At 45.0% G+C, this 10,611-nt stretch overlaps 2 protein-coding genes across 2 annotated transcripts; both read left to right on the top strand.

Annotated features, from left to right (window-relative positions):
- Positions 1–7,059: 7,059 nt before the first annotated feature.
- LOC129596037 (uncharacterized) lies at positions 7,060–9,051 on the top strand. Its single transcript, XM_055493192.1, has 2 exons — positions 7,060–7,815; positions 8,330–9,051. Exons 1-2 carry the CDS (start codon positions 7,060–7,062, stop codon positions 8,501–8,503), a joined length of 930 nt encoding a protein of 309 aa, XP_055349167.1. The 3' UTR covers positions 8,504–9,051.
- On the top strand, positions 9,045–10,499 carry LOC129596051 (uncharacterized). The gene is made up of 2 exons (XM_055493208.1): positions 9,045–9,261; positions 9,541–10,499. Exons 1-2 carry the CDS (start codon positions 9,118–9,120, stop codon positions 10,156–10,158), a joined length of 762 nt encoding a protein of 253 aa, XP_055349183.1. The 5' UTR covers positions 9,045–9,117; the 3' UTR covers positions 10,159–10,499.
- The last annotated feature ends 112 nt before the right edge of the window (positions 10,500–10,611 follow it).

The following is a 10,611-nucleotide window of genomic DNA, read 5'->3' as shown; positions in this document are numbered from 1 at the left end:
CTTATGGCTTTTGATTGAGAAGCTGTGGGCTGCTTCAGTTAGTAGCTGTTTTCGCTTTATGCAAAAATTAATACAAGAACGAAAAAACTTAACTTAGGCCCTCGCTCTGAATTTCGAAGAACCTGCCATTACAGTACAACTTTCTTGAAGCACGGCTTTTGCACTTCAGTATAATATTATTCCCATCCTAATCAAGATCGACTTTAATTTTTAACAGTGCTCGAGCAGATTTTGAAACACGATACTGCAATTTGAAGATAAAAGTATGTCGTTTTGTGAACGGCACAAAATACTGTATGTACATCGAAATTTGGGAAACGGGTTTCACACGATTGCATGGCACTCAAGAACGCCGTTGGTAAACAGAATACAACCTACAGGACTTAGGCCTCGCTGTGTTTAGCTGTGTTTCGCTGTGTTTAGCTCCCAGCCTTTCTGGCTTCGATTCACTCCGTATCCGATTTGTTAGCCTCATTGCTGCCCGGTCATGCTGCTATGGAATTCCCTGAAGCTCTTGTTTTGTGGAAAAAGAACGCCTGCCTACCTGATCTGCCGGAACCAAACTTTCGAAAGCAACAAAAGATTTGGGATATGCCGCTATGTAACGTTTCCCTGTCTACGCTGTTGGAAGTTTACCGTGACGATGAAGTTAATAAAGCCCGACTTCTTGCACAGTCAAGGCCAGAGGCTTGAATCTGGTTAAATGCGTTACCCTCTGCTCACATTGGCAACCTTCTGGACGACGATACTCTTAAAATATCCGTAGGGCTAAGATTGGGAGTTGCAATATGTGAGCCTCACGATTGTATGAAGTGCCAAAAACATGTCGATAAATACGGGCACCATGGTCTGTCTTGTACATTCTCTGCTGGTAGACATCCACGACACGGCGGGCTGAACAGCATCGTGTGCCGATCTCTTGTGTCAGCTGGGATTCTGGCAAAACTGGAGCCGCGTGGCACATCGCATACGTCCGAACGACGTCCTGATGGCTGCATAACCTTCGCCTGGCAGAGAGGGATGTGCTTGGCATGGGACGTCACTTGTGTCGACACGGTTGCGCCTTCCCACGTCAAGTCTACGGCAGCTAACGCAAGTGCAGCGGCGTTGGAAGCGGAAGAAAAGAAATCCCGGCTTTATTTGTATCTAAGTGGCAGATACATCTTTGCACCGATAGCTTTCGAAACAATGGGCCCTTGGGGGCCATCCGCTATCGCCATCATCAAAGCACTGGGCAAACGACTCGAGCAACACACGGGGGAAGCCCGTTCTCATGAATTTCTACGCCAAAGATTGTCACTGGAGATTCAGCGCGGCAACGCGGCGTCGGTTATGGGAACGATGGAAGGCGCAGAAAAGTTCAATGAAATTCTGATGTTGTAAAAAATGTTGATGTTTTCTATTATTACAAATTTAAGTTGTACCTCAGGTGGAATAAAGACGATTTTCCTGCGTTTTTGACATTTTTTGCCGTATTTTCTATGACTCGGTATTATCCTGGAAAATGATACCAACGAAAGAACTGAGATGAGTGAGATCTGTGTTACTTGCGAAATGTTTCCATTATGAAATAAACTGAAGAAAAAACCTACAGGAAAATTAAAAGCCAGGCTCTGCTGAATACCGTTACCACAGAAAGCCATCACATTCGTTTTTATTTCCGAGAACAATGATTCGCGAAGACTTTATATGTTGAGCCATTGACGTTCTTACCAAAGCAAGAGCTAAGAAAATTTAATGATTTGACAACCCTGAAAGCGTTTAACCGCTTTACAAAAAAAACAACAGAAATCTAATAATATTAGCAGATAAATAATTTTACTGTCTGATAACCAACGAACGCACAGAGTAAACAGTAAAAGATGTACCTACTCTAAATGTGCTGGTGAATCGATGGTGAAATTGTCAAATTAACGCCCACGACCTTAAAGTGCTGATGAGTGATGTGGAACGAATTTGTCCGTAAAAAAGCCAGTACTGCAGCGACTGAACTCTGCACACAATAACTAACAACTGAACTGAAGCGTGTACTGAAGCAAAATGAATTGTCAATCAGTGGGATCGCCACAGTGCGAAAAATCGAGCATTCAACAAATCTACATTAAATTTGTTGCGGAACAATTTGCATTTGCGTACAATCACAACGTGTACTTGTACACAGGTTTTTCGCACAGCTACAATATCCATAATAGTAATACCGCATATAAAGTTCAGCCGCAGTCATACTCATCTAATAAGTACCGTTATTGCCGCTGACAGATACCGGCACTGCTCATGGCTAAACAAAATCTTGGTGATTTAATTGTTTAGAAATGCATTCAAATAAACAGCGTTGGAGTGGTCATTCCTTCGTAATCCTGCTTTTTGGAGCTGTTTTAATAATCCTGCCGCTGCATGTTAACGGTCAGATGCAGTACTGTAGTCGTTATATATCGGCTCGTTCATTAAAATAATCCGAGTCTCAAATGCTCTCAATTGCTCCTACACGCCACGCGAGAACACCAAAGGTGGGATCGGAATTTACTTCCTTTGGGCAGTTATGCCGAACATGGCCGGAACCGGCCCCAAGCCATCACAAAGACAACAAAAACAGAAAAAATTTTACGACGCAAGTGACACACGTTAGCGTTCAACATTTCCCAATTTATACCAATTCAACCACACACAGATAACTGTAACAGAGAGACTACTAGAAAGGGGGGCGTGTCGTGTGTCGCAATACCCGGATTCCTGCGTCCCTCTGAATCCAATCAATTGCTCCTACACGCCACGCGAGAACACCAAAGGTGGGATCGGAATTACTTCCTTTGGGCAGTTATGCCGAACATGGCCGGAACCGGCCCCAAGCCATCACAAAGACAACAAAAACAGAAAAAATTTTACGACGCAAGTGACACACGTTAGCGTTCAACATTTCCCAATTTATACCAATTCAACCACACACAGATAACTGTAACAGAGAGACTACTAGAAAGGGGGCGTGTCGTGTGTCGCAATACCCGGATTCCTGCGTCCCTCTGAATCCAATCAATTGCTCCTACACGCCACGCGAGAACACCAAAGGTGGGATCGGAATTTACTTCCTTTGGGCAGTTATGCCGAACATGGCCGGAACCGGCCCCAAGCCCAAAAAAACCCAGACGAAAACACGAAAAAAAAACACAGTAGATGATCCGATGCGGCGTGATGATGACGACAGTTAATAGGATCCGTTGCAGCGGTTATGAAGACTGATTCCCTGGATTCAAGGGAACAGTTACATGAGCGCGACTAGTGAGGTGCGGGATTCCGCACATCCCTGCGCATCCACGAAATAATTTACGAATTAAGTTATCCACACCAATAGCAAATCAGTACGGCTTAGGGCGGTAGTCCACCGAGCGAAGTACAAGAGTTTGCACGAAAAGTATAATAAAGCCGGTTGCAAAGAAGTCCTGTGCATCCGACGGCAATAAGGCAAGGCAGACGAACGATTTCAGTTTGTCTGGGGATTCCACAGACTGACCTAAATCCACGGCTGAATGTTCACTGAATGCTGCTAATAATCAAAGTGCTGCTCCGGCGGAAATCACGCCAAGCACTGCGCGGCTCACAAAATAAATGTCCGCAATCGAAGAATCGTGTACAAAAAACAGGTAGCGACGGAATTCCTGTCGCATCCTATGGCAACGACAATAAGACAAAATAATGGCAACCACGAAAACGATGCTATACAAGGTGAACGTGACATAGTAGTGCAAAACTGGAAGATGAAGTGATCCTTTGTTGGAATTCACATCTTGCAGTAGGAAAGCACACACTGCAAAATTTATACATACAGCAGGAAGCAATGGAATTCCTATCGCATCCTACGAATTAGGGCAAAACGAAAACGTAATTTTCCAATAGATGTGGGATTTCCACAGGTCAACCGCAAAAGGGCAGTTCCGCAAGTGAAGAACTGTTCAAAGCCAAGCGAATGATGCACAATACAATAGGGTCGAGGATCCGGAATGTTGGAAGCAAACAGGTCATGGCAGCAAAAGCGGTAGCGACTCAGTTATTACAGGCCAACTAAGCGAAGACTATGAATCCGGGTCAAAAGAAAATTTAGGTAGGAAACAGACAGAAGTAACTCTCCAAGAACATCATACAGGTCATGTTTAAAGGGGGTACCGGTTTACCGGCTTTCGGAGTAAAAGGTGGCGCGACGATCTCCCCAGCAAGGTTTGAGCAGTCAATTCCGAAAAAAATGCGTGCAGTGGCAATAATTGTGGCATCATCCAGTGGTAAAGAAAATGTGTCGGCAGCAGACAAAAACTCCTGGGCGGGTTTGACATTCGCGTCGTCGGGATGCGAAGGTTTAGCGGAATTCCGCCAAATTGGCATGAACCACAAACCTGCGTCCACAAGGCTGAGCAAAATATATGCAGTGATCCAAAGCCTGTCTCGCTTCCATCTTCCGGTTATAGGCAGTTTTTCGTTCCACATAACAATGCTGCGTTTGACGTGTTGCCGATTCATGCGATCCAACTTCTTCTTACTAACTGGTCCGACATAATCAGCCGATACACACCCGATGCAAGCATAAAGAAATGCAGACATACCGAATTATTGCAAGTTATACCTCAAAAACAACTGCAAGTTGTCAGCAAAACGACGCTCGAAATCATGATGGCGCGTAAATGCTAAAGGTCACGAAACTACTATTCAGAAGTACTGCTACACAGTCGGTATACGAAATACCGGCATAAAAAAAATTTTACGACGCAAGTGACACACGTTAGCGTTCAACATTTCCCAATTTATACCAATTCAACCACACACAGATAACTGTAACAGAGAGACTACTAGAAAGGGGGGCGTGTCGTGTGTCGCAATACCCGGATTCCTGCGTCCCTCTGAATCCAATCAAGTATCTGCGCCAACGGATTAGCATTGACATCCAACGCGGGAACGCCGCCTCAGCCATGGCAACAGCACCAGCATCGGCTAACTTAGACGAAGTGTTCTGCGTGATTAGGCCGCCCATTTCCGTGATCGGCTGAGCTGTGTATTCAGTACAATTCTTTCACTTTTATAGAAAATTTGTGACAAATAATCATGTACTTTGGTAACTTTGTTGTGACAAATACTCATGTACTTTGGTAACATATCATTCAGTACCAGTACTCCTTTATACCGTGGCAAAAGTGTCTTTTAGACTAATGCTGCACTTCGCAGTAAGCAATACTCATATCGTATTTTTACAACAGGGGATTGTTTGGTCTGCAAGCATCCACATGATGGATCGCCTCAGTGCAGTACACCGATCAGACTTAGCGATTTCGCTCCCTCTGTAAAATTAGAAGACTTCGTTTACGCCGGCACGCTAGAATACCAGCACTGCGACGGGGAATGTTGGAGGCAAGTGTTCTCAAGTAAGTCTTTTGAAATATTCCTGGATCAAGTAAATGCAAAAGAATAATTGCGCATTTTTCTGAAAATTTTGCTTTTTGGTGCTGACAGTTAAAACTAAGCACTGTATAATTAAGGTGAAGTCCAATGTCACCGTACTAATTTTTTGGTTGGTTAACAGTCAATGAGGAAGTATTCGTTTCGTTTGGGTGCAGTCGGGTACACAACTTGTCTTATCGCGAGAGGCTGCTGGACATGGACAAGTGCCGCAGAAACGAAAAGAAAACGCTGCCGGGTACACAGGACATCACGACCGTTCTCGACTGTTTCCGATGCGATGCGCAGAGGTGCAACAGTCCGGAGATCAATCCCTTCCGAACGTCGGATGTCGTGGCAGCAGCTGCTTCGCATTCTACGGTGAAAAAATTCAACCTGGGTTTCGTGACCGGCAATGTGGTGGTAGAGATTATGGCCCCGGACACTGCCAAGCCTAACAGCCAGACCGCAAAACCGCGATTCCCCGTTTTTTTCCTATGAGAAAACTGCTGCTACATCAGCTTGAATCTAAAAAAATATCTGTTTTTAATTTATGCGGTATACAGAAATGTACAGATCTATATTATGCTTATTTCGAGTGCTGTACATTGCTCTAATGTTACTGGACGTTCTGCGACATTATTCTAGAGCTCGATGCTTAGAAGACATTAATTTGCTATAAAAATACGGCTTTTAATAAGGCATGCCCAAAAACTACAAAGTGGTGACTACACTTTCTTAGCCTTACCAGAATTTTGTCGTTTGCCTGTGAGTCACATTTTATTGGCAATTTGATAGACAAGAAATCGCTTAATACGGCGCTTGCCCAATTGTGCAGGTCTCCGTGATAATGCCGCGTGTTAGCCTTTTTCCTTTTGTAAAGGACCTTTACAAAAGTATTGAGCGCTGCGTAAATAAGTTAATTGCCAGCACAATTCGGTTCCTAGATGAAACCAAGCGCTATCCGTAGACTTACAGCTGATTGACATACACAGGGGTGCTGCTGTTCGATTGGGTAAATGGATCCGTTGATTTGACATCTTCACATGCTACTACGCACTCTTGCAGATTAAGCTGCGGGTAATATCAGTATTCAATTTCTTGATGATGGTGTAAAACTGTACAATGTGGATAATCATACAGATGCCTGAGGCACTATGGATTGCCGGCTTAAGGTACGGTTTCTGCTATGATGATCCTTGTTTCTCTGATTTTGAGATTTGCTTTGCGTGACACCAAGGTAAAGGACCGTAACGGCAATCATCCAACTGGCAGTAATTCCTCATTTGTTCTCACCCTGCTTAACACAGTTTATGGCTGCTGGTTTTCTAACAAACAACAAATATATTTTCTTGACGGAATAAGTCTTACTAGCGCATAATCGTCTTCATAACGCAGAAGCCTTTTCGATTACTGTATTACCGGCGTTATTTCAAACGATCGCTTACGCTTGGGCACGAGTATAGTGCGAGGGAATTTTATAAGATACCGGTAAATTTTGTGTACACCTGTACATATCGCATAATTCCCGTCAGTGGAATGTGGAATGCATGCTGTCCATCACCCGTATGGAACAGCACCGTAACCCCATCCGAACTTACAATCTGGATCACATCGCAGTTGATTATCGGCCTTATCGGTGCCGTAATGATCGTCCTGCTAATGATGACCATGTCAAAACTTCGCAAACTCACCACATTCTCCGGCCGGCTGATTCTCCAGTCATTAACTATCGATCTCGCCTTCTGTTTAATCGCAAATCCAATGATCAACGTCCCTATCTATCTTACCCAGATACATAGAGAATTCATCTACCACTGCATTCCAGCCAGTTTCGCCTTAATCGTCGTTATTCATGCTGGAAGCTGGACAGGAATGGCTCTGTCTGTTAACCGCTTCTTCGCCATCGTCGCGCCGTTCTGGAGCAAGAAGTTTCAGTCACAGCGGTACGCCATAATCGTCCCAATATGTGTCCTGTGTGTTGCGATTGGATGCAACATTCCCCCACTGTATTCCGCGGGATTAACCCACGGACGTCTGCAGTCGGGTGGCTGCGGATGGGTCCATAAAGACGGCGCCACCGTCTCGCTTATTGGGACGATCGGCACGTATCTGCCGCTGGGAGTGATGTTCGTTATATACTCTATTTTGTTCGTCGTGGTAGAACTGACCAAGGTATCGAACCGGCGACAGAGTATGGCTGGCGGTGATCTCCCTCAGAATCGCATGCTACAGCGCCGGCTGCGTATTACCAAGGCGTTGTGTTTATCGTTTATCTGGTACTGCATTTGCACACTGCCACCGGCGATTCTGGTTATGTTTTACGCGGAATGGTGGAACACGGAGATACGCTGGTTATTGTGCACGAAGACCGCCCAGGTGTTGGCATACGCTGCCAGCCCGGTAAGCCAATTAATGAAACTGTAATCTACAATTCACTTCAACGGCACTTGATGAGTTAAGAGAAATGGCCGGTACATGGTGTCAAAAATGGGATAAATACGCTAAAACTTTGGCTTTCGCGCACTCCAAATCACTTTTTCGTAATACTTTATGTCATTCTAAAGGTAAATTATTTGTATACATTGTTCTGAAAACCGTGTGCGTGTGTCTTTGCAGCAACGTTTCAAGAAAATCGGGTAATAACCAGACTTTTGGTACACACCAATGCATTTATACTTTCCACCCATTTTAGTACGCTATATCTCGGCAACCGGATGTTGCGCGCGCATACGGTTTTCAGAACAATGTATATAAATCATTTAGCTTAAGAATGACATAAAGTATTACAAAAACGTGATTCGGAGCGCGCGAAAGCGAAAGTTTTAGCATATGTATCCCATTTTTGACGCTATGTACCGGGCCATTTTCCTTAACACTAATTTTTATTCTTATTATAACTGGTTGTCTTTGATAGGTGTTTTTCTTTGCGGTCAACGGCCAGTACAGAATTCAACTGAAGAAAATATGTTTGGATAGGCTGGTTTTCCTTGGCCTTTATCCTCGCCGCGGAACACATAGAAGACATAACGCTACCCCACAAGAAAATATGGAATTAAACCCGGTTGGCTGTAGCCGGGAGGCACTTTGAGCGTACGTATTTTTCGTGCTACGCGCGTTGCTTGAAGTCGTACGTACGTTTCCGAGGTTCCAACTGATGTTTCGCAAAGTACTTACAACAATTGACATGTATGACGTATCTGCAGCTTCTATTCTGATTGCCTCGCAGAAATGTCAAAACTGACGAAACCAGTCACGATACAGCAATTCCAGGTGGCACTGATAGCTCGTCATTAAACCACTGTATAATCAGTTTTTGTATCACATTAACAACTTTACATAAAAAACTGATGGTGGGTACTTTGAAGTTTGAATTATGGGCAAACACAATCTAGTCACCAGTTACCTCTCTACGCCCCATATCGGCACATGTGACATATCGCTTTACTAAGTCACTAACGTGCGCTTTACACGAAGTGCCAACTCTAGCACTTTCACACCGACCGCGTTATGGAAAATTCACACAGTCAATGCACGGTGTAGTATGTGGTTTGTATTCAAACAAGTGCAGGTTTATCATTTTATGCAAATGGCTTTCTGATTAGCTGCTGCGGAGTGATGTTCCACGGAAATACTTTATAAAGGATGACTGGACGGTTTCGAAAAGGCTGGCCTTCTATATAAACCTTGAAACTGCATTCGCAGATGAGCGTGGCAGTACTAGTGGTAGCAATAGTTCACAGTTCCTTTCGGTTGACTGACGGTTCGTTAAGGTGTCCTGTGACCTTTCTTAAGATGCTCGGCTCTTTGATTCTTATTATTATCGTTGTTGTTGCCAGTGAGTCGTCGGTAAGTTAACACAGAACTGTAATTTACATTAGAATTACAAGTACGTCGCCTGTTGGTTAGATGTTTAAATTTAAAAAAACTATGACTGGGTACAAGAAAAGTCGGCTTTTTATTGGTCAGTTCCATATACCGCGTCGACGGGAAGTACTGTAAAAAGCCAATAACATAAATAGATCTTCTTAACTTATAGAAAAACTTTTGCTTGCTAATGCGGCCGGTAATAAGCCAGAGCCTAAAGTTTATACAAGGTTGTATAACTTGTATTACTCTTTTGTCTAGGGTGCTGCTGTCGGTGACTGCTGGAATCGTGGACCAGGTGGCAATGGCAACCGCGGACAAAGTTCCAATGGATTCCGCGGACAGGGAGGCAACGGATTTCGTGGTCCGGGTGGTAATGGATTCCGCGGGCAAGGTGGTAACGGACCGTACCGTGGGCCAACCAACGGCGGATACTCGGGAAACTTTGGCGGATATAGAGGATGCAGAAATAATGGCGGATTCCAGTCGTCTGGTCCCGTCATCGTCGGCACTCCTATCGCTGGATACCCTGCTTCCGGCGCCACCGCTGCTGGCTACCCCGCCCCCGCGGCCCCCTCCAATGACTACCCCGCCTACCCTGACTACGGTACAGGCACCGCCAGTGCACCAAATGCCCCCACTGCGGTCCAGACGCCCCAGGGAGTGTGGATCGGCAGCTCCTCCCAAAGCGGCACCCCTAATACACCCCCCGCTGTCACGGCCTTCTCCGCCCTGCCATCGGCAGCCCGGAACGCCAACTATCCGGCTGCTGCAGCCCGTTCGGCAGCGAATCAACAGCGTGGATCACCGAGTCGGCTGGCCGCGCAGGGGCTGCTGCAAAGCGCTGCCGGGGGTCAATCACCCATTCAACTGCAATGATGAAGTAAATCTGTCGACTACTCGTAGACTTACTGTAGATTGACTTGTCATAGACAACCGGAGCGTACAAGGATTGTATAGCCGCATTACCCCGTGAAATCAGTAATCTCTATTTTGTACAGCAGCAGATTTTGCGTCATTGGCGCCGGTGGTATAGCGTTTTAGCAGTCTTCTTGGTACCGGAATTTTCAACGCAGCGACAACCGGCTGCCGTTGTTACTTATCTTTATAATTAGGTACTTATTTGCATAAGCAGCGCGATCTCAGTTGGACCTAAAGTTTTCTTTATTGAGTGCCTAATCGAGCGTCCATGGTAGTGCGCCCATTTCCCGCGTATATATCAAACCACTTTAAATAAAGTTTTAAGATTCACATACACGAACAATCCTGTGTACAAAGTATGTGAAAGGTGAACTGATCTATTTAGGCACGTTTTTCTAGACGTTGTAATTG

Source organism: Paramacrobiotus metropolitanus, unplaced genomic scaffold, assembly GCF_019649055.1.
Source record: "Paramacrobiotus metropolitanus isolate TYO unplaced genomic scaffold, Prichtersi_v1.0 Parri_scaffold0000085, whole genome shotgun sequence".
NCBI classification, from domain to species: domain Eukaryota; kingdom Metazoa; phylum Tardigrada; class Eutardigrada; order Parachela; family Macrobiotidae; genus Paramacrobiotus; species Paramacrobiotus metropolitanus.
Note: the sequence above shows the minus strand (reverse complement) of the source record. Positions and strands in the feature narration are given on the sequence as shown.